At 50.7% G+C, this 22,903-nt stretch overlaps 4 protein-coding genes across 4 annotated transcripts; all 4 read right to left on the bottom strand.

Annotated features, from left to right (window-relative positions):
* Nucleotides 1-9,264: 9,264 nt before the first annotated feature.
* Nucleotides 9,265-13,099, bottom strand: TGME49_292610 (Toxoplasma gondii family C protein; the record flags this gene model as incomplete). Its single annotated transcript, XM_018782173.1, has 7 exons — nucleotides 12,375-13,099; nucleotides 11,026-11,114; nucleotides 10,835-10,842; nucleotides 10,517-10,656; nucleotides 10,184-10,202; nucleotides 9,396-9,499; nucleotides 9,265-9,277 (listed from the first exon to the last, which is right to left on the bottom strand). Exons 1-7 carry the CDS (start codon nucleotides 12,797-12,799, stop codon nucleotides 9,265-9,267), a joined length of 798 nt encoding a protein of 265 aa, XP_018637579.1. The 5' UTR covers nucleotides 12,800-13,099.
* Nucleotides 13,100-13,288: 189 nt separating this feature from the next.
* TGME49_292600 (hypothetical protein) lies at nucleotides 13,289-14,417 on the bottom strand. Its single transcript, XM_002372048.2, has 2 exons — nucleotides 14,199-14,417; nucleotides 13,289-14,135 (listed from the first exon to the last, which is right to left on the bottom strand). The coding sequence occupies exons 1-2, from the start codon at nucleotides 14,330-14,332 to the stop codon at nucleotides 13,640-13,642; spliced, it is 630 nt and encodes a 209-aa protein (XP_002372089.1). The 5' UTR covers nucleotides 14,333-14,417; the 3' UTR covers nucleotides 13,289-13,639.
* Nucleotides 14,418-16,085: 1,668 nt separating this feature from the next.
* Nucleotides 16,086-16,671, bottom strand: TGME49_237700 (ADP/ATP carrier protein, putative; the record flags this gene model as incomplete). Its single annotated transcript, XM_018780503.1, has 2 exons — nucleotides 16,086-16,202; nucleotides 16,603-16,671. The coding sequence occupies 2 exons, from the start codon at nucleotides 16,669-16,671 to the stop codon at nucleotides 16,086-16,088; spliced, it is 186 nt and encodes a 61-aa protein (XP_018637578.1).
* Nucleotides 16,672-19,810: 3,139 nt separating this feature from the next.
* On the bottom strand, nucleotides 19,811-20,819 carry TGME49_244950 (hypothetical protein; the record flags this gene model as incomplete). The annotated part of the gene is made up of 2 exons (XM_018780741.1): nucleotides 19,811-19,916; nucleotides 20,635-20,819. 2 exons carry the CDS (start codon nucleotides 20,817-20,819, stop codon nucleotides 19,811-19,813), a joined length of 291 nt encoding a protein of 96 aa, XP_018637577.1.
* Nucleotides 20,820-22,903: the final 2,084 nt, after the last annotated feature.

The raw sequence follows: 22,903 nt of genomic DNA, 5'->3' as shown, positions 1-22,903 counted from the left end.
TACGCTGTAGGGGCGTACACCACAAGATCCAACAGACACAAGTCGTCTGAAAACCGGCCGGCATCAGGAAGTGGCTGGATGTGTCAACAAAACTGACACAAACTAGTCTTGTATGCTTCTCGCATCAACTGGAATATGCAAGTTCGATCAAGTCCAGAAGAAAAGCTAGCGGGAGGTCATTTGGTCTTCTCTACTGCAACAATGCTAATTAGTACTGCGACGTCGCCCACCTCCACACGCGACGTCTTGTGAAGAGTGATGACACGGATGGTTGATTTATCGACGGCTAGTTAAATCATGCCACTGGCCTCTTGACCCACAGCTGCATAGTCGCCAGCATATAGAAACCAAAATTGATACCCTTCCGCTCTGACACAAGTCGAAGGGCACCAGCGAACTGTGGACCCGTAACAACGCTCAGTTGGTTCCGATGTAGATAGTACCTTCCAGGATACGGCGAAATAAACAAATACACTCGCAAATGGAAGGCGACGCAAGGCAAATAGATACCCCTCTGCGCGTCACCAATCAGGTCCGGAAGTGACACAGCTGTTAACCAGCGCCCCCGTTCCCTCTCAACGCGAACAATCGTCCCGATCACGTACCGCCAAAAGCTGCGTTTCGCCAGCGACAGCAGGAAATGTTCAGACCCGCACAGATATCATACTGTCGATAGTTTTCTTGATCCCTCTTAGCGTTTATCTGATCGTTTTGTTATGTGATACGTTTGACACCTGTGGTATGAAGTTGGGATGGATTTGAAGATCCGAATGAGGCAGACGGTACGACGAGAGGCAGAACTACAACACTGCTCTTCAACTCACAGTTCGAGCACTATCTTTCGCATTGTCTTGGAGAAATACAGGACCGCTCTCGTGTGTGGGAGGGCCACAAACCGGGCTGAGTTCTAAGTACACTGACTGCGTGCCTTTCTCTACAGTAACACTTCCGCCTGGTGAAACCCCTATATTGCTCACACATGACGAAAAAGTGGTTATCCGTACATCCCGTGGCTTCTGAGTTTTTCCTCCCCTCTCGGGCTCCCATATTCATGTGTGCGCGTTCGCACTAGCGATGCATCGCCTAAACGAGGTAGAACCGTGCTGTGGTAGCAACGCAAACAAGTACGCTTCGACACCGATCCGTGCAGCCAAGACAGCGATGTGCGAAAGCGTCACTTACAGAGGCGTCATCTGCCTTGCAAGCGGTCGAGTTGCTACTCCGGCAGTCAGCGTGCACCTCGCACATCAGACCAAAGTGGCCCCTAGCGCCGTTGTCTGGCTTCACATTATATGTGGCAATTCTGAGTACCTGCCGGTTGGACACTGTTGTGTTTCCTCAATCACGACGTAGCCCACGCACGTTCTGTATCCGGAGTTCCCTCCGCCTAAACTGACTAAGGCAGCTTGTGCACTCTGGCATAGCATGTCGGTTCCTCACAACTCCGACTATGAGTGCCTGTTACACTCTTGAACGGATTGAGGCATTTCTCACTCCCCTGCTGCGAGACAGGTGGAATCAAATATACACGCTTTAGGCACCGATGCAATGGTCGGTGATACATCTCGTGATGGCTGCAGATCTGTGCGGGTTTAGGACAGCCACATTATGCCAATTGATAAAGCGTCCATCCATTATCGAAATCTCGTAGCACTGCAGTGCCGTCAATTACTTCCTGAGAGTTAATTGCCCAAATGGTTTGCGAAGTATCGTTTAGGCATATCATGTTTATTCCCAGTATCAGGTCCATGTTTCTGGTCGCCACTGAGCACCGCCCTTATGGCATTAAAGATCCATGCCAGGCGAACAACGAGCGCCGATTAAATGCACCACGTGCTGCCGTCGGTCCTGAGTTGGTTACGCAGTCGATTTACAGAGGAGTTCTAACATATAGATGTGTCTCACCATCATAAATACTTTGTGCCTACTTCCTTGAGCGGTGTTAAAAGTTCGAAGGTGTACATGGCAACCTTTAAACCTTCCTTTTCGTGGAAGCCGATCTTCTCGACTGGAACAGGTATAAAAAAAGCACAGGCACCCTACGTAGGAAATCGACACCCCCACTCGAGTGTGTGGCATAACAATGCCATTCGCTGAAGTGGCTACCAACGGGCAATTCATTTGTGAATAGAGAACTGGAAGATTAATTATACGCGCATGTTTCAGGTTGGCCATGACTATTCAAGAGAGGTTTTCCGTTACAACGCGGGAATTCAGCCCTTACGCAGCAGCCACCAAGGGCGTAGTAGCACTGTATTGAGTACGAGTGAATCTTGCATGTGCGTGCGACGATGACGCGAGTGCGGGAGAGCAAAGCTCTACCATGGGGGACAAAACAAAGCATCGACTCGTCTATTTCCCACAGTGCTCAGGAGTGACCTTGCACATGAAGTTACCCATGTATCGCTTCGATCCAAAAGTACCATCACGACACCCTGGAGCGAAGATCCACCATAAAAGATGACAACGTCGTTCCAGAGAATCCTTTAGTCAAATAAAGCTGGTTGAGACTGTATTGCGGTTTCTGTGCACTTTAGCAGTTAAGGTATTCGTCACGGACGCAAATCTAGTTCGACGCGTTTTTTCATCCAAGGACGTCACATGCAACCTCCTGCTACTTCAGTCGGCGATGGGAACATTTCTCAGAATACGCGAAACCGGAAACGATAATTAGGTTCTTAGAGTTGTGCATCCTGTGTGCCTCTGCGAGAGTCCACTACAAATGCCGACCCTACTCAGTGGCACTCTTTGAAATCTCCAGTGGACCCCGCTTGCTGCTGAGCTAAGGCCCTGCCATCACGTAAAATTCCTTTAAGACAGCAGGTCCACCTAACGCATTACCTGTGATGGTGCACCTTTAACATTCCCATCCACTGCCACTGTCTCACACCACAAAATAGCAGTCCACTGCAAAGACGATTCTCAACTCAAAAACAACTTGCTTACCATAGCGGTGGGGACACTAGGACCCGCGCCACCTGTGGCAGCTCACAACCACATTCCAAAAAGTACTGACACGGAGCTCACGGCCGTTCTCAAAGCAAGCATAATATCATGTCCCCCCCCCGCACGCACCGACCCGACCATCAACGTGTCTCCTACCTTCCAACTCCACTCTCACCAGCCCTCTTCCGGCTATCGCTCGCCTGAGTCCGTTCACTCACCCAACAGACAAACACAACACATAAGCAACAGGGATTCTCACCTCCTGTGCCTGTAAATAGTCATATTCCAACGGTGCTCTGATATGGACCTATGGCTTCCACAAACAATATGTTACCACATATTTCCCTGAACGAAACCATCCGACCACATACGTTCGCCTTCCTTCCTAGTCCACCCTCACCAACAGTCTCATGCAGCACCCTTCAGGCACTCGCTCAGCCGCATATGGCACTCCAAACAACACACGAAACCAAATGGAAGTCAAACCGATCCTCACCTTCTGTGGCTGTCCACAACCTTATTCCAACGGTGTTCTGACATGGAACCCACAGCAGTCCACAAACCAGGTGTCATACCAAGACGGCCCGCGCAAGCACATGCAATTACCATTGCCCCTCCCCTCTCACAGGAATTCTTCACGGTTCCGGACTTGCACAGTTGGGACCATGCGAGAATGATATTTAGAAGGATTGATACGGAAACCAACGTCGACTGGCTACTGCTGTGTGTCAGCTAATAGCGACACCCTGCAGGCACGGCCTCACATGACACCTCGATGCAGGTTCTATCACCGTGGCTTGCCCCATACAGTGGTTTCTCTGGGGCAGTCGGAGCTCAATCGAGATACTGGGAGTAGCGCGGACGCCGGCGAGAGAAAAATATATACTGTGCAGTACCCTTTTCCGATGCCGTCAACCCACGGCGAGTTCGTAAACACCACCAAACTCAATTGCAGGGACTGGAAAACCAAAATGACGATTTCCTGTATTTCTATATCCAGGTTCGTTTCTTTCTGCGGACGCGTTTGCACACGTAGTGGAGGCTTGGAGAACAATCGGTGAGCTTTCAGGGTTTAGGCACATAATGCAGGACCATGGTTACGACTCATCGTATGGAGTGGCGCGGTCACGGACTGTCGACCCTACATGTGAGCCTGTTGTCACCCTCTCTGAAACAAAAGCTAAGTGACTTGTCGTTGTTGTCCATTTTAGCATGTGCATATTCGGTTAACGGCAGTAGAGCAGCCTTAGTCATCGTGTGGACGCTACCACACAGCTACCGTTAATCAACAATCGTTGAAACCGTGCAGATTTAGTGGTCACTCTTGGGGCAGACCGAGGGACCAGGCGTTAGAGATGTTATGAGTCCACCACACGGGGAAACACTTATATTTTGCCCCCGCAGCCGTCGTTCCCGCTGTTCCGATCGGGCACGTTTCATGCACATCATGATTCTGCGCCTGTATCTGCACTCGAGGTACGTTTGGTAGGATAAGCCAACTAATTCTGAATCCAGCGGCTCGCTCCATACGCGGGCATTTTATGTTTAACGTGGTGCTTGCCCCGCGTGTGTGAAGGACTCTGTATTTCAGGCTATCACTTTAAAATTTTGACTTGACCATTGTTGGTCACAGGCACGCCCTATTATTTTTGCCTCACCCTATCCCAATACGCATCTTGATAGAACCCTACTCGGGCAACGACAAGATGCAACGTTGAAACGAGTTATCACGCTTCCGAGACAACTAGAAGTCAAATGCTTACAGGCTGTAAAAGGGGATACCCCTAAAGCACCCCAACGAATGCCAATGCAACAAGGATTCGAGTGAAGGTTCTTACCTAGACTGCAAACCCATCTCTCCAACTGTGAGGAGTCGTCCGACACTGCTGACCGCGTTATCAGTTATTTTGCATATCGCTCCTCCACCAGCCTGTCGTCTCCAGAACGCGGGAACACTGCACACAAGATTGTCGAACTCTGAACGGGCTCCCATCCAAGCACGCGTGCACACCCGCCCGCTTGCTCATTCTATGTTATATCTTCAGCCCCCATGTCACGTGCACTCGTGAGTCGGCAACGCTTGCACAACAAATTCATATTCGCGTGGTCGTCCGTTGTGTCTGGGGGTGCCTTCCCTTAAATATGCCAGTGCAGATCGCCAACAAACAGATGTAATGAGACAATGCGTTACGTGGAGACTCACTATCCGTGACTGCAAAGCTCCCGCAATGCACCTTAACATCGCGATGGAATTGCCCTTTGAGAAGGGGATGACCGGAGACACTTTTCATTTGACCACTGTTTCTCCCCACTTCCTTTCACCCTCACAACCAACCTTCACACTCTTACCACTACAGGCGATTTTCTCTCCGTATCTCCCAGAACCTTGGCGGACTGCCAAGGTAGATCATAGGCCAAATGCACTTACCTGAGGCACCTATGGAATGCACAGACTCACCTGAATTACTCGAAGTCTTGCACGTTCATATCACCGTGCAGCATATTTTACAGAAGAGGGAATTCTTTCTTATGACGCGTCTCAAGTGCTTGGGCACAGAACTCTCAGCGGTTGATACGTCTGGGCGCTCTCGCGATAAGCACTTCTTTGCCTAACACTCTCGAAAAGCTAGACTCAGTCCTCTTTGTGTTGACACGCTGCATCGTACCCTGTCAACAGTTCCGTCTCTACGGTGATAGGAGTCTCACGCAACGTCGTGGCGCATGAGGGCGTACCATAGGGGCGACCGGTGAAGCTGGATAGCGCTGACGGCTGAAAGGGTGTTTCCTATCGCTGCTTGGAGTGGACGCAACTCATCTCAGTTCGCTTCTCGTGATACTCGACGATCCTTTTCAGGAGCCATCTCACCAACCTCATCATGAGGGATGGGTTCCACGATGTACACGAAACCCGGAAAAATACTCACTCTCCTAAGCTGCACAAAAACAGGCATTTTTGGACACACCCTCTCACGCGTCATTTAACTCACGTTGTCGCCTCTGAACAGCATCATCTACTGGCACGCAGCAGTCTCCTAAATGCATAGCTTCTATCAGCCGTGCAGAATTATGTGCACGGATCCTGCTGCGCTTTTTCCAGCTGTATGATCCACCGACACATTCGCAGTGATTGGCACTTCTCAGAAGTCAACCGCACATCAACAACGAGCAAAAACCGCCTAACCCCACCGTTGCATCACCATCAAGACTCTGTGTTGTATTTTCAGAGTCCGAGCGCTTTTGGGGCGGACGTCAGACGGCTCAGCCGACGAGAGGATCTGCACCGACATTTGCAGTCGACGCCATCAGCTCCATTCTCAGGTTTTATTCGGCGTACATCTCAGACGTGTGTACCGATTCCTTACGGTACGCGGCGTACAATATTCGTCCTCTGGAAAAGATTCACTGCTTGTGGCGCCACTGTTCAAGACACTGGCACATTCCTTGGTGGTCACTCGAGTCTTGCTCTGTCGTGGGAGGAATAAATTGGTACGTCGGAGCATCAACAGAGCGTTAAGGCGTCTCCAGGAGTCTACCAACAAGCAAACGAATTTCGCCGAAAATTAAGCATCTGGTACACGGTGCTCGAAGATGTATCTGGCAGGGCTCTATCACCAGACCGTCGAAGCGAAGTGCGTTACTTATCTAGTTAGAGAAGTAGCAGCAGGATGGGAATTTAAAACGTCGCATGCTCCAACAGCCTCTTTCGTATTCGTGTGCATGTTCGTTCACGTGACTCGAATTCTCAGTAGGTTTCATACTCAGAGGCTGATCAGCTAGTGACACTGTACCAACGCCTTGTAAACGTGGTCTGAATCTCTCACGGCAGAAGGCTCTGCCTTCGTCATATACGTCTGGGCCACAGACATTTACGGCTACCGACCTTTCCGCATTTCCCGCTTACTGTCATCAGATACTGCAATATAACGCATGAAAGGATCCCCGAGTCGCACATTCTTCGGTAGCTCCTGCAGTTGTCTAGACCGGAAACGAGAGTTGATCCTGTGTGGAATGACGCACGAGTGCTGTAGAAATGGGCTATCCCGTGATTGCACACCCAGAGAGACGAGGCACGTGTAGGAGCTCAGCGGACAAACTGTTTCTGTTGATTCACGCTGACCGTTCGAAATGTAGATAAGGTGCGAAAGACTCGCTTGTGTGAGAACCGCAGGTGAGTGCGACGACTCGCAAGTCTCTGCAGAAACGGACGAATGCTTCCTTTAACTCTGAACGATGTGCTCACTAAGGTTCTCCAATTTGCAATGCAAACTCACGAGCGCAATACCAATGACAATGGTTGCTAGTCCAGCAACCACCTGCACATGGCAGAACAGCACAGTCAGCGCCAGGGTTGGTAGCGCGCTCCTCAGTGGAATTTCTGCGCGCATCACACCATAGGAAAGGTCTGCCAGGTCTTCTTCTTGTCGTAAAGTGAATGTCGGACTCAAGTATGCAACATCCACCCGTGGGACCACTCTCGTATAAGCCTGTGCATGAGGTAACGTGCATAATCTCCGGTCACGCACAGGTCTCCCACCAAAGTTGCCGATCCATGACACCGCCCCTTCTGCAGCACAGACCTTAGCTTGTAATCACGAAGCCACCCGAACGCCCGTGTTTGAATTCCGTATCCGGAGAGAAAAGTAGGCGCATCACAACACATCAGAGAATCCGACATATTCATGGAAGTGCTCACGAGCTTCTGCTGTTCATACACACGGAATCCGAATATGAAGGGCATTCAGACACTTCATGGAGGGCGTTTGCACCAGGAATGAAGGTCAACACGAAAATTTGTGTAGCTGAACAGCGAAAAAAGGTCCGGGACGAGAAGAGTGGTGAATAACTCTTGCTATCTGCGGCTGTGAGCACTGTCGCGCACACGAACCAGAAACGTGCATGCACACAGCAATAACAAAACTTGCACATGTGGGCCGTTTTGAAAAGTGTTTTTGTGTGGTCAAATTGTAACCGAAATACTAGCTCTACGTCGACTGAAGCCTGTGAAGTCTCCCTTTGTCTTCGTGTGAGCCGTCCAGTTTTCATATAACGGCAATAATGCTGCGTCACTTCTTAGCGGCATCACCAGATTACGGCAATGTCTTCTTGTGTCTGTTTCCGTCCAGGATAGAATCAGTGGTCTACAAGCATATTGAAAACACGCCATCTCCATAAGGGCGCTTCCTTTTTTTTCTGTCAAGACTGGGCGCCCTGACAAACCCTCATGTAGTATTTCACTACGAGGCGACGCCAGTTCCTCTGTCATGGAATCGATGTTGAACCACACACTGTTGGACAAACTCATGCACTCCCGCAGAGTCCTTCTGTCACGCGGTTCTCAGGCGAACTTAGTCATCAAGTGCCACAGGAGGCATGTGTCAGCACTCACCATCATTGGATCATTTTGATTGACAGCCTGCACGCAAACAGGAACGTCTCTCAGTTCTGAGGAAGTTTTGAGCTTGAACATGCTGCCCATCAGTTCCAGTGACTGGCAGACGCCTCGGGAAACTGGGCACAGGCCTCCACCTATGCTCGTTTGCGCCTTAATACTCATTTAGGTGTTGTCTACGGGACCGCGCATCGCGGCAGTAGCGGAAGGGGTGGCTGTCGCCCGCCTAAACCAGGCGACTTACCCCGATGCGACATCATGAACGGACACAACAAAGACTTATCAATTGGCATATAGTACAACTCAATTAACCGACCATACGTCCTCCTCGGGGACGAAGCCACTGTGAGGCAGCATTTGATAAAGACACCATCGCTGACGCCTGAGGCAATGTTATGTCCCTAAGAAATCTGATATCTCGGCAGAAAAAAGCGAGAGGAGACCTCTGCAGGCGACAAATCCTGGGCAAAAACGGATCTGTCCTCTGGAACCCAGTCCACCCAGTCCATATGAGCTAACCGCGTGATTCTCACCGACACGCGAGAACCAGTTAAGACAGCACTAGAAACGCGCACATCAATCAGGCAGTGCTTGTAGAATCTCCCAGACTGCATCAATCACATCGTTCCCGAAAAACAAGCAGCGCTTGAAAGCACCGTCGAGGCAGTACAGTACGAATGTTTTCGCCCCCGTCCAGTTCCCGACACCTCCACTTTCACATGGTAGTCGTTCTCTATCGTAGGCCGAACCAGCACTCTATGAATACGAAACAGCTAAACAAAAAGTGGTACGCAGCTTAATATCTTCCAGTGGCATGCACAGCAGTTCAATCAGTAAGCGCGGCCCCTTATATCGTTCAAACGTCTGCTGAGAGACGATACGCCTCGCCACCGCAGAAAGAGTGCTCACGAGCACGTCGATTCCTTTCTCTAGTCTGAGAGCCTGAGGACGCTCACAACACATGAATAGTGCAGTGATAGTTCACGCACAAGGAGGATGTAACTACCTTGTGGAGTTGCCGAGTATACAACAAAATGTAAACTACAGTCACGAATCCTACCATGTCACCCGCAGCAGCGACATATCTCTCTTCATCTCTGGCAGCGAAGATTCGTTCGGTTCCGACCCGTAAAGCAGCTTTGTGTTATGTGCGTCCACGACTTTCTGCAGTGATGTTGCCGGAACAATGTGCGCAGCATTAAAATGAATGCTGAGGCTCGTTGTTTGTGCTCGTTCAGTAACTGGTGGAAAGACTAGCATTCCACCGAACGAACACCTTAGCACGTGGTTGTCATCCATTTTTCAGGCAATGGCCGCTGCGATCGAACTCGCTGGCACCACATCGAAACACTCAGGGCCGCCGCAGAAGCCAAGCTGGTCATCCAGGTGTGCTAACGACGCTCCAAGAGGCCGATAGCACCTTGTCTCCCAAAAGGCTGAAACCAGCTCTTAAGAGAAACTCCTGCCGGAACATGTTGATGTCACTGTGGTATGCTATCGGCAAGCTTGCAAATCGTCGCAGACGCAAGCATCCAGGTCAGTTTACTGCGTATTTAAAGTCGATCAGTCTAAACTCATTGTTGGAGCATTGTCACGTTCGGATGAGTCCGCTACAAACGCCAACAGTTTGAATCAGCATATGAAATCATAAATGCAAGCACGGGTTCACTGTTCACAGGTGCAAAACGTCGCCGGAGGTATTACAGCCTCTGCTCGTATCAAGGACTTCCACGATGGCAACCTCGACTTAAGGATTCGAGGCCTGGGTCAGGCGCCCAACGGGACAACAGAATGATCACTTGCATCCAATCCGCCCATGGGACTGCTGCCCCTACTCGGCACCCTCACCCTGACGTCAAGAACTCCACTGCAACAGTCAGATTCGACGGGGAGAAACAGTGGACACGTGATAGAAGCATTTCGTGAATCTAGCTGGAGGAAAGCGCCGTGTGCAGCAGAGAATTCCTTCACATGCGACTGCTCCAATATCGAAAGCACTATCTCACCTTGTGCTCTCAGACTCAGAAAATATCAATTCTCGCCGAGCCCTAACCGGCGAAATCTCTCTCGCTTCATATCGCCAAGGACAGAAGAACAAGAGGTCCTCCGGAAAAGTGATTCAATCATGTCTCCTTCTGAATCGGTAAAACAGACTCGCTTCTGCAAGCCGGTGGTGCTTACCTGTAGCCTGGTGGAGACGGATCCATGAAGATGGGAACAACACACATGAGGTTCAAGCCATCACGAGCGTGAATGGTGCGAAGTGACCGGCGAATATCGAGCCCCTGTGCTTCCAGCCGTCCATCATCATGCATGGCGATCTGCATGCGCACTACTCCCAACAGACGTCGCTATCTGGCATCAAACTACAGAAAAGAAGTTTAGCAACAGCCACAGCAATCAGGGTAAATCGCAACCGTACGGCTTGCACTCCGTCTGAAAATGTGTGTGGAGATGTGGAGTTGCTAGACTAGCGTGGTGGTGCCGTCCGTAACTTACGCCGACGCCTGAATGTATACGCAAAGGAAAATCAAACGAACGCTATACGTTTGATGGCCCAAGAGTATCTAGAGCATTTGTGACTCTGAACCACTGAAGCAGAATGCAGCACGGCCCTCACCGTAACATCGCTTCCGGTACACGTTTAGGGGTTTTCCGAGCGTTCACGAGACATACAGTTGATGGCTTACTTGAAGCTGGCGCAGTTGCTTTACGCAAATTTCTGCCCGAGTTGAGAAAGATGGTGCCGAGGAGGACAGCAAGCACGATGCTTGCAAGGCTGCAAAATTGCGCCCGCATGAGAAACAAACAAAAACCGATGAGGACATCTACACAACATGACAGACAGAGCTGTCCCCCTTGCGTTGTTGCCCGTCGACATTCGCGTGGCAACAATACTTCTTTTCGTGACATACAGTGAAGCGACTGCCTCGCGCTATGAATTTGCAAACCACGTTGCTGCCCAGGCAACAGCGATTCAGAAGTAGATATGACACCATAGAACATCGACAACGGGTGACAGTTCCCAAGGTTCAATCCAACTGCTTCATCGCTAGGAAACTCAGGGCTCCAGAGGAGTGTTTTGATAACAGAAGACACAAGTCCGGGGAGAGAATATGTTCCAGACAAGGGTAGTTTGACGGTGTTTGCATTCCCTTGCGAGCCACTTTCTTTCACGCTTCGCCACTAGAAAATACTATTCTGGGGTTGCGGCGCAAATCGAGTACCTCGGACATATCTGTCCATTCTACTCCACTGTGTCTGCAACATCCCCCTGCAGGGATGCCACACCGAGAAGCTGCACAGAGTGACAATGATCCGAGCAACACGCGCCCATGGATTCGTGAGGTGAAGCTTAACAAAGTGATTTGCATTAGTCAGCAACCATACCGCGGGCTTCATTTCTCTGTCCGCTGTATCAGCAGCGTGGGCAGGGTCTGTGTGGCACTGATTTGCCATCTTTATGGAAAAAACCATGATTTGTCAACTGATATGATTCGTCATAGAGCCAGCGCCGCGGAAACCGAACCGGAATGGGACGAGTCGAATGCTCGACATAGTAGCGGTTCCCTTAGCTCCCCTAGTAATTGGAAAGACATGGTATCTTCTTCACTTTCTCATCGGTATCTTGGTTGAACCCGTTCGCTTCAGTACATCATAAACAAATATCTACAGAAACGCTGGCTGCCTGCCTTCTACGTAGCCGGAACGGTAGAGAAATTGGTCGTTCTGCCGCAACCGCCCGAGCAGACTTCACGCGCGCTTTACGGATCCCTCTTCCTCGAAGGAGATACACCAGGAAACGCTTTCTGCCATTTGTGGGAAAGGCGTTGCGGATATGTCTATCAATCGATCATGAACGGTGAAAGATGCCAGCGGGCGCCTCAATGAGGTCGACAAATTATCCATCAATGAATGCTAGGTAGTTCTTGCGTGTTTTATCACTCGAGGCGTTCTTCTTACTGCAGCCGCGTTCAAGAGCCCGCTAAGCACGGGCAGCATTGACGTCAATCCGTTCCAAAGCTGCGTTTTGACTCACATTCCAGAAGCCACTATTCGACGACGTTTTCCGGAGAGTTGTATCTTTGAAAGACGCGCGGCGACGCTTGGACGTTTGCCCCGTTCTCCCAATGGTGTGTCGGCATTTGTATCACGCACCATGTCGAGAGCTGTGTCGTTTACTCCTGTAGCACCGCTGTCTAGTTCTGTAGCACCGCTGTACGTACCACTCCTTTCAGGATCCGTCTCAAGACCCAGAACGGAGTTCGCCCATGCTGTGCGCATCCGACGTGTAGAGCACTCGAAAGGAACGAAGGACGCAAGAGCCGTCAGGCACAGTGCAACGGAGAACAGCATTGTGCACGACTCATGACGGAATAGCCGCCCACGTCTCGCCTTCAGTCGACAGGGGAGCTGGAAACCGGGGGGGAACCCCGGACATTTCTTCTGAATCAAATGCATCATTCTCTTCTCACCGCCAGTCAACCCCCCAGATGCGACGACCCTCCTGGATGTATGCTTCACCGTTTGGGGTGAATCTCATCAAGACGAAGGGACAACAATCACAAATTCCTGCTTGATCCAGAAAACAGTATAGAATCCGTGGGAAGATTGTACGTCTATCCGTAGAGACACACGGGGGACTAACGCTGCCTCACCAGGGAAGTGTTCTCCGTTTTTCAATTCATGAACGGATTCTCGGCCGACAACGTTACCTACGATGGCTTGAGTCAAACTGACTGACTCCGTCTGCCATCTCTATTTATGCGTATAGAATTGCGGAGCTCTGTTGAAGGCAGTTAAGGCACATGCGTTTAGTTTCCAGACGAACAGCTCTCTCCAATATGCATGCAGTTCCTTCTTCAGTAGAATGCGTGCAGAGTTTGCGCCGTCCGCCATGCAGCTACGACGCTAAGACCCCGTGGACCCTTATCTCCGGGCAAACACATTCGCGCAGAAGACACGTGCTGTCCTCCGGCCAGCGACAGAAAAAAGGAAAATTAGATATCCTCCAGAGAATAAAGACAGCCGACGGACAAAGGTAGCAGCGATCTGAAACTGTCTGCAGCCCGGCGCAACATGGTGGCAGCAGGTCCATGTGAACAGAAAAAAAGACAGGTCCTTTGTCTACCTCAATCCACCGTAGTCACTTTGTTTCATGAAGCCCCATAAGTGATAACCGCGAGCACTATACAAGATGTTCTCATTGCCTTCGATGCACATGGCACTGGTGGCTTGACGTAACAATCCACGAGTTTCAAAGGCCCTTTTTGATACCATTTCCTGCTGCACTTTTGACTATTTCTATTTCGCAAATTCATGCCGATGAGGGTGAATTCGACCATGGTACTTCGACTTCAGCTTCCCTTCTTCTCCCTCGATGATACTTTTGTGTATTCTCTTGTGGAGGAAACGTCCTTCCGCCGCTCTGTGATCGAGATTTTTCAGTTCTTTTTCACCCTTCTCCAGCTGTGATTCAAGCTTATGCTCTGACGCATAAATGTTATTCTCTCTTTCTTGAAGTTTGTCTAGGCTTTGGCGGAGCTTGTCCTCCAACTCCATCATACGGCGTGAATGGCGACTACGCTCCTCGTCGATGTGGTCGCGTTCTTCAGCAACACGAGCTTTCTTCTGTTCATTTGCTGTCAGTATTTGCTTCAGAGCCTCATCGGCAGCAGCTGCTGCATTGCCCGTGTAAGGGGTTGTGCCCCCTGAGGATAGTGAGAAATCTCGGTTGTTTGCTGCCACATTATCCTGTACTTGCTGCTTCAGAATTGCCTCGATCGAGCCTATCGCTGTGCTGGACAACAGTTTTTTCATTTGAACTTCCGCTTAGCCAATTCCGCTCATGAACATGACTCACTCGTGGGGATCCGAGGTCTCATAAACCACAGCGGGAGGCTCAGCTTCTGGCTCAATATCATCGACTGGGTGGGCCACCGAACGCGAACTTTGTGCCAGCCAGCATGCGACGACGAACGAATAGAGCCGCGGCATTGTTTGATCATTCAGTCAAATAACCTTAAGGGGCGGTAGTTCTATACTCGTGGACGAATAAGCTGAGAGTTCCATAAACGAGGATCACCTTTGCTCTGCGGTCAGCCGGCAGCTACGGGTTCCTAGCAGCGTGCTCTCTGGTGTACACACACTTGAACATGCCACCCTCTACAATGTTAAATCTGTCGTCACGTGGACACACCAGCGAATGATTTACATTCCATTACTGCGATTTGAAGTAGGAAGTTGGCAGCTGCTGCAGGAGTCACATGCGAAGCAACAGTAGCGCACCCGTGCTTGTCGTCAGCGTGTTCCTCCTGTTGACTGGTCCAACGCTTCCCTTCCCACAGGAGACTGCTGCGGTATCCTCTGACCGTCTAACGCGTTAAGAAACACCAAACGTATTTGCGGGAACTGATGCAGAGGATGCCATGAGCTGAGGAACTAGGCTAAATCTGACGTTTCGACGTTCCGAGGCACGTCATGCATAGGGTTTAACCCTCACCGTCTGGACTTAGATTACAACTGTGCAAACAGTATGCTGCTCTACCGTGTGACGTGCAACGGTACCTTTCGTTCCACTACATTTTCCACTGGTTTGTGACAAACCATTCCTGTGGGAGTTAACGATAAGCAATAACGGACTCGAAACTGCCTTATACCGTAGCAGGTAGTTTCTCGTTCTTCACTGGTCGTGACTAGCTTTCTACGCAGTTTCTTCACATGAGGTTGGTCAGCCTACCGTGGTAGAGTGACACATCATAGGGAGGTAAAACTGGTACTGTTTTCACAGTCTGACACAACCACAAATTAGAGTTATGTGTGAACACGGTGAAACCGCTTCCCCAATGTTCACGGCTTGTGTTCCTTGAACTGCCACGTGTGGATCCAGGTCGGTGACGGCTGTATGGACTATCCAGGGAGTCAAATGTGTTGTCCGGCTTCACTGCGGATGCCTTAGGGACGCAGCAGCTTTGTTGCGAAAAAAGGACGTCCATAGCTTGCTTCTTCCCTCTAGCCACGGATACCTCTTCAGGAGCAAATGGGGAAGCGTATAACAGCGCTGGTAGCAGACATGTGGACCGCTGCACGAAGATGCGTACAACATATGTCGTCCAAGTAGGTCGCCATCGAGGTGCTCAAGCACTTGAGTGTAACGTGTGCGTAACTAGGAAGGCAGATTCACGTGACAGTTGGTTTTGGTTGACGGTAGTAAGCCGCTTCGCTGGTCCAGAGGCAAGTAGAATCTCATCAACACAACGCGCGACTGGGGCGACTTTTTCTGCACACTTGAGTTCGTTCTAGGGCGGGGCGAACGTAGGCTGAAACGCACTTGTTCTCCATGTGGTGTACACGCTCGGTTTGTGCATTTCCTACTGATACCTCCTAGTTTAGAGATTTGTCGAGCTTCTTGTCACTTCATGAAGCCGGAAAGATTTGAACTGAGACAGAGAAACAGAGATCACCGTGACTGGCTAGTGCCTCGAGGTTTGGAAAATGAATACATTTACCGAAGAACATGGTGGGTTCGGGTTCAGGGAGAATGAAGTAACTTCAGGGGAGAACAAAGGGATCGAATCGTGTTGCCTCACAATTACGCCACACGTGTTGACGAAGGGATGAATTTGGTTTCGCGGGAACAAAATAAAAACACCAGGAGAGGCCAAGAAACTAGTCACAAAAGACTAATAATTCAACGTAACGACTAAAAGCAATGAGCAGACAGACTGTTCAGATGAATACCCTAGAAGGATTACGACGCAACGAATCGTTTCATTTCATCATACAGGACCAGGACAATCGCGCAACCTACACCTCGTACAATGTTGCTCGCACAACCCTTGTAGTATGCCGTAACCCCTTCTTCTCTCTGAGCAACCACAACCAAAATAAACGCAACGTGGCATGATGTAGTCACACAACCGTAGTCCCACTGCGTTCAAGGTTTCCTATTCCATTGACACGGAGATGCCACTTGTATCTCAGTTCTCGAGAGTTCCACCTGCAACCGGCGGCCTGACTTGGATGCCAGTGGCTGCCGATTCGTGGAAAGTAGCAGCGACAGCTCAGGCTGTTTCGAGGGGCTGTGACAACAGAGTTACCAACACAAGAAACAAGAAACGCCGGGCTCGTTGGTCGCAGCATAACACTGCCGGCCTAACAGAAACCTTTCCCATCGACCGGGCCAGTACCTCTCAAGGCGCGTGCCCACAGAGAGCACCAGCCGCAGGTAGTGCATTATAACTACGGACTACACATCATTGTCATACCGCTATTCGGCCTGCACAGTCCCACATATTCCGATAAATGGTATCACTCCGGAGTGCTTGCATCATCATCCGGCGCCTGTGCGAGCAAAGAGCAACACATTTTGGAGCGTTTAGAGGACGGCTTATTCAGACAACAGATCGGTGAACTAGGCACTGTCGATGAGCGCACCTGCAGCCCGGGGCACCATCGCTAGCTTGAACTTCACAGGAAGCCCTAAAGACCCGGGAGAATGAAGGATAAAGGCCGTAAAAAAACCGGAGAGGATGGAGCCTAAAATTGCCTAACGAGTGAACCGTATGAGTCTCGGAGAATGGACACTAAAACGCTCTAGTGAATAACTGCTAAACTCTAAGGAATGCTTCAAAGAGGCTAAACAAATATCAGTACTCATGTTTCTTGGCAGGAGATCAGTGATATTGTTGCGCCTGCGCGTGCGTCGAGGGGTGGTACTGATTTGGTGCTGTTGTTGCACAATGAGGACGGGCGTGCGAGCAAGCGCCGCACAGCCGGTAATGGGTTAAGGGTTCCGATTTGGTGTGGACATTCCACATGCGAATAAAACGTGCGCTAAACTTTCACGGCTCAGTGATCGAGTCTGGCGCTTGTTTGTTCATGCCTCACCTATGCACATATGACGGTGATATCTGTTACACATTAAACAAACGAAAACACTTCAAGGAAAATACATGTTTCACACAGATGATGATGACACGATACAACATTGTGTCTAGGCTGGCATGCGTGACATTTTTTGTATACGCAGGTGCTTGTCGCCATCGTACGACGATTCCATATATTTGCAAACAAAATATTTGTGTTGCTTATTCCTCCACTTCCCGCCACATTGTTCCTACGAGAAAAGAAAGACCCCAAAACAAAGATTCACTTGCACGTCAAACTTGCCATGCTTATCGTAAGACCCTTTCATCTGTTTTCGTCACTAACACAGTTTTCCCCTTTCTTCGCAAGCTGCAACATGGACATAGCGTTGCTCTCCGATGTATCCTGAGTTACCAGCACCCACAGATTCTGCCCACACACAAGTCACGTAGTGTCTTCATCTAGGAACGTCCGACGACGACACGCTGGCACTGTCAGGTGACACAAAACAGTGTCGGCTGACACAGGACACATCACTCACGTGCCCCCGCAACAGCGTTTTCACAAAGGGATGAACTACGCTTCCACATTTGCGCTTCTGTGAACCTAGCCTCTTCACCGATGTGCCGGTGACCCTGCCACATATTCCACTGCAGCCTCTCAGCACGGAAGGCAAATGTGCTTCTCCGCCTCCGTTTAAACACGTCACACACGTATCGTGCCACACCTAAGTGCATCAATGTCGTTTATGGTTCACTAAAACAAGCGGCGGTGGCTCTTTCAGAATAGCGTGGAACGAGACACGATGGAGCTGCTCAATCCATTAGAGGGTCGGCCACAGAAGTAACGGAGAAATGTGCCTGGTTATCCATTACCAGCGTCCTTGTGGCTCGTTAAACACGTTTCGCCTCAGTTTGGCTGCCCTTGGTTCTTAACAAAAAAAAGAAAAGACTCTCGCCATCCAGAGAAGCGTGCTTGGATTATTGCCTTGGCCGTTTGTTCGTTCCTAATAAATGAGCGCCCCCAAAGGCAGTCCATCCATGCACCTGTCGCTTGCCACGCACGACCGCTTCCCAAAAGGCCTTCCTGACAAGCGACCTCGCGAATCCATCCAAAATACATGTTGGGATTCACGCGCGTGAGGTAGCCACAGAGCGCAGCAACCCACGGACATTCACAACTTCAATGCATACCCACCCCACCACCGTCTGCGTGATGCTCAGTTACCGGAAAGGGCAAAACAATTCATCCACGCGGTGGACCGAGCAAAATTCTCCACAGTGGGCGTTTGTCTGGCAACACTACATCATCCTTTCCCGCGACCACGCTACTAGTCATAGCACATCGTACATAGCCAGGACAGGCCCGGCCATTGCTTGCCGCGCGAATCCAGCTCTTGTGTGCCTCCGTCTCCCCTGACGCCTTCTGGTAAGTCCTCAACACTGAGTCATTCCTTCTTCAACTGTATGTGGTTACGACTCTCTCTGTTTGGCCAGCTCGTCCCCAAGGTCTGGTAGGACGAAACCAACACCACGGCCTGCACAAGTCGACTCTGGCCGAGCCATCACTTGTCAGTCAACGATTGGATGGCGTTGCAAAAGTGCAAATTTCTCCAACTCTCTCCCGCAGAGTTCAGCGCTTTCGTCGTTCAGCGGGAATATCCTCTGCTTTTCACCAATGCAGCTGCGTATCTACGCTTGGGTAACAACCACTGTTCCTTCCCTCCCTAGCTGGAATAATGCTGGACCAGTTTTGCACGGCATAAACAACCGGTGCGTCTAGGGGCTAGGTCTACAGGAGACGGGTTCCTTCGGACAAGTGCAAGATCATGCAACAGAGAGAAGAAAGACTAATTCAACCAACGACAACTTCCGGCCTTAGTGTGGTGATCTGAAGAAGCATATCGAACGTCGGTGCAGGGATCAAGCATGCGCATCAAGTCCGGTCCGGAAATAACTGTACGGTATCTTGCGAGTCACGCAACATGTAAATGAAGACGGATAAGCCACGTAAAGTATCCGTGATGACAAGGAGCCTACTCTTCTTCCCAGGTAACGATTTAAAATCTGAGGAAAACGACTGAGAAGAGATAGCCTCTGGGACTGTCGTATAACATGGAAAAAGGCACCACCTTAGACGAGAAACATTTCCGGTCATCGCAAATGTAAAAAGTCCAAAGCTCGCATGGTGACACCCATGGACTGTCATTGAAGCGTGAAGAAGATACCAGATATCTCGTTCATTCCACAACGTGTCACACCTGATGTTCACCATTACGAAGAGTAGTCACTCCGTTTTTGAAGCCATTTCTGAGCATCACTCGGAGCCTCCGCCTGAACAGACGGCTTGGCTCCCTGTCGATTCCATGGAAAAAAAACAAAGTCCTGCCACTGCCTACATTCCTTTCATCTTAGTGGCGTCACAAATCCTCCAACCACTATCACTGTAATAAAGCATACTGCACCACAATCAAGATTGTCTACTGAGCTTGTTCCCGTTGCACCCAATCACGAACCACAGTCGACCTGATGCTAACATTGCCAAACGAATGTTGAACGGACACTACACATTTTCTCCGGTATCGTATATAACCGACACGGTGTGCGGTTACACATAGAAACTATGTACTGAAGCAGGAACTGGAGATGCGAAACAACCAGTCAAAGTTCTGCGAAGCAGACTATCCAAAGCATTGTACCTAACTTCTCGACAGCTGTGACACCGGCAAAAAGCAACATACCCCCGTACGTGCCGCTGTCCTGAGTTGCCGCTGCTGCCACCGAATCCGCTATGAACGACCCCTTACCGCACAATGCACCACGAAACGCTGGCCGCTCCTGTTGCACCCTCCAGCAACCAAGATGTCCGTGACGATCGCGTAACGCAGCGTGAATAACACGAATACCTCACCGTAATTCAGCGACGGCTCCGCCATAAACACGACATTGACTCTCTCACTCGCATCGAGACTGTGCACACCCCTCCTGCCCGTCCCACAGTGTCACCACGAGGACTCCGCCACCGCAACCGACCTGGCAGCCAATCTCCAGGCTGCCTCCACTGCGGGCGGAGCGAGGCTACACACCACGGCAACGACGCCACTGACGTCACCCCACCCCACATTCGACGAAACGCTTCATATGACTGCCTTCAGCTATATCGCGCCCTCTACCGCGCCCGCATCGCCGTCTCTTACTTCGTTACAACCATACGCTAAAGTGATATTTATGCATCCACATGACCTCACCATCACACCAGAGTCGCCCACACACCAGCGGTGCTAGTCCAATGTCTGAAATTATCTGCAAGTCCTCACATGCGTCACCTGAGCAGTCTGCGACGAGCAACAACTATTGGGTGTAGCTGATAGAAGGACTATTCGACATGGAGTTGCGGGTTCCTGCTTATAGTGTCATAACCGGAAACCGTACGTCTTGTTACTGATCAACAACAAAATGCGGATCATGACTAGACGAAGTAGTGCACCCGCGGTGACACCCAGTCGCCGTCCGCACAGGTCACGGTGGCAGCCTCCGGGCTGACCCACATTTGCCGACACAGATGCTATCCGCGTCAGGTGGAGGGCAAACGAGGTCTGAGACGACACTACATTCATGATATCTAGCAGCTCCTGTTCCCCCGTTCAGCCACGCGACGTCGTCATGAATGTCACGGCATCGTTGACGCGAATACACGCCTTCGCATGAGAAAACTACCCTTCTGCTGACTTGGGAAAAACAAATACAAAGACTCCATAACATCCCCATCACTTCAATCTCCTTCACCCCTACTAAAACACACCGCGCGCCCCGCGTGAAAAAGACTTGTGTCCTAATCACATGCACCACTAGTCCGACAAACTCTCACCCACGGTCTTGCCAGAATCACTGCAGCAGGAGACACAACCCCAGAAGGCACAACTGGTGGGCTTGCCTCCACGGCATCCACAACAAACACGGTGACTCGCCTCGATGTCACTCCTCCCCGTGACGCGGTCATCCGGTGTTACCATGCATTGCGTGTCGCTGGTCGCGTGTAAGTCCACACAACCAGCGAACCGAATCGATGTCCACGCAAATAAGCAAACTGTCCTTCTGCTGAACACCTACTTCTGTCGATCCAACAGCAAGCCTGGTGATCCTACTTCCGCTTCCTACACAACACCAGGCAACATCCGATACCAAGCAACGGTGTGACGTATCGCACAACAGTCGCTCGCCGCAGACACACTCTGTCGCCGCTGGCACTCTGCTGACTCACGTATGCAAACAGGTTGGAACTGTCCCAACATGCAGCGACGCGCTTGACCTCGGCGTGCTGAGGTCGTCAACTGTGCTGCCAACGATCGCTGTTGACTAATGCACTATGAAACGCTGGCATCCACAGCCGCCGTCTCCACCACTCCTCGTGCTGGTGGTGTACATCGCAGCATCGCCTACATGAATGACTCAACTCACGGCGCGAGTCATTTGCAGGCGAAAGTACCGCCAAAGTCTGAATCGATGCCTGTTGCTCTCGACGGCTTCTTGCTTATGCCTGGAAAATTACACCGCACGACTTGAGCCACGTATTCCTCTATGCTCAGCACAGAAACACCACTAGTTGCACAGTGAGTAACGCGCACCCCTGCCAGACTCACTGCAGCCGCATGCGCTACGCGCGAAGGCACGCCTGGTGGGCTTGGATTTCACCTTCAGCGCAACCAAGCACCGACAGTTAACTGGAGGTCACGCGTGCACACTGTCAACAAAGTTGACGCGAAGCATCTCACCGGCTGAGGCTGGTCAACATAATTAGCGACAGACAGGAGAAGCGAATGATCACATAATACTTCAGCACACAGCGATACACCCAGAATGCTAACATACACACCATGCAAATGTTCCAACACATCATTCTTACTACGTCACCTTGACGGATAGCGAAGTGAAAAAACCCGACCCGAACCAACAAGGTGACGGCTCCGAAGTCGGCCTCTGGCCCAACACACGGTTCGTAGTCCCTGGCACTCTACTGACCCACATATACCAACAATGAGGCACGCCCTGACACACCGCGACCCGTTTGAGTTCAGCGGGTCTGATGTCATCAAGGTCACCGCGAACGATTGTCGTTAAATCAATGCATTATGAAAGACTAGCTTCCACAGCTACTGCCTACACCGCTCGTCAAGGTGGTGATGCACACCACAGCATCGGCGACATGAGTACCACGATGGACGATGTGAATAATCAGCAGCCTCTCCAGACCAGAAAATTCGCAGTCGTCACTATTGTCATCTTCGTCACATCGGCAGGCTTCATGCCGGAAGTGGCACACCCCGCGTCTCGAGTCACGCATTCCTACATACACAGCACAGAAACACCACTAGTCGCACAGCGCGTAACGCGCGCTCTTGCCAGAATCACTGCAGCAGGAGACACAACCCCAGAAAGCACGACTGGCGACTAGCGGGCTTGGCTCCAGCACAACCAAACAGCATCAGTCGGCTCGATGTCACTCCTCCCTGTGATCCGGGATTAACAGGCATTGGATGCCACGGTTCGCGGGTGGCTCACACAGCCAGAGAACGGAATTGATGCCCAAGCAATTCAGCGTGTTGTGTCTCTGCTGGATACATGCCATCTCTCATGCGGTACTGACTGACAGGGTACTGCCCCTACACGCTGCACCTGCACAGCGACACACATCAGTCACCCC

This window comes from Toxoplasma gondii, chromosome VI (assembly GCF_000006565.2).
Source record: "Toxoplasma gondii ME49 chromosome VI, whole genome shotgun sequence".
NCBI classification, from domain to species: Eukaryota; Apicomplexa; class Conoidasida; order Eucoccidiorida; family Sarcocystidae; genus Toxoplasma; species Toxoplasma gondii.
Note: the sequence above shows the minus strand (reverse complement) of the source record. Positions and strands in the feature narration are given on the sequence as shown.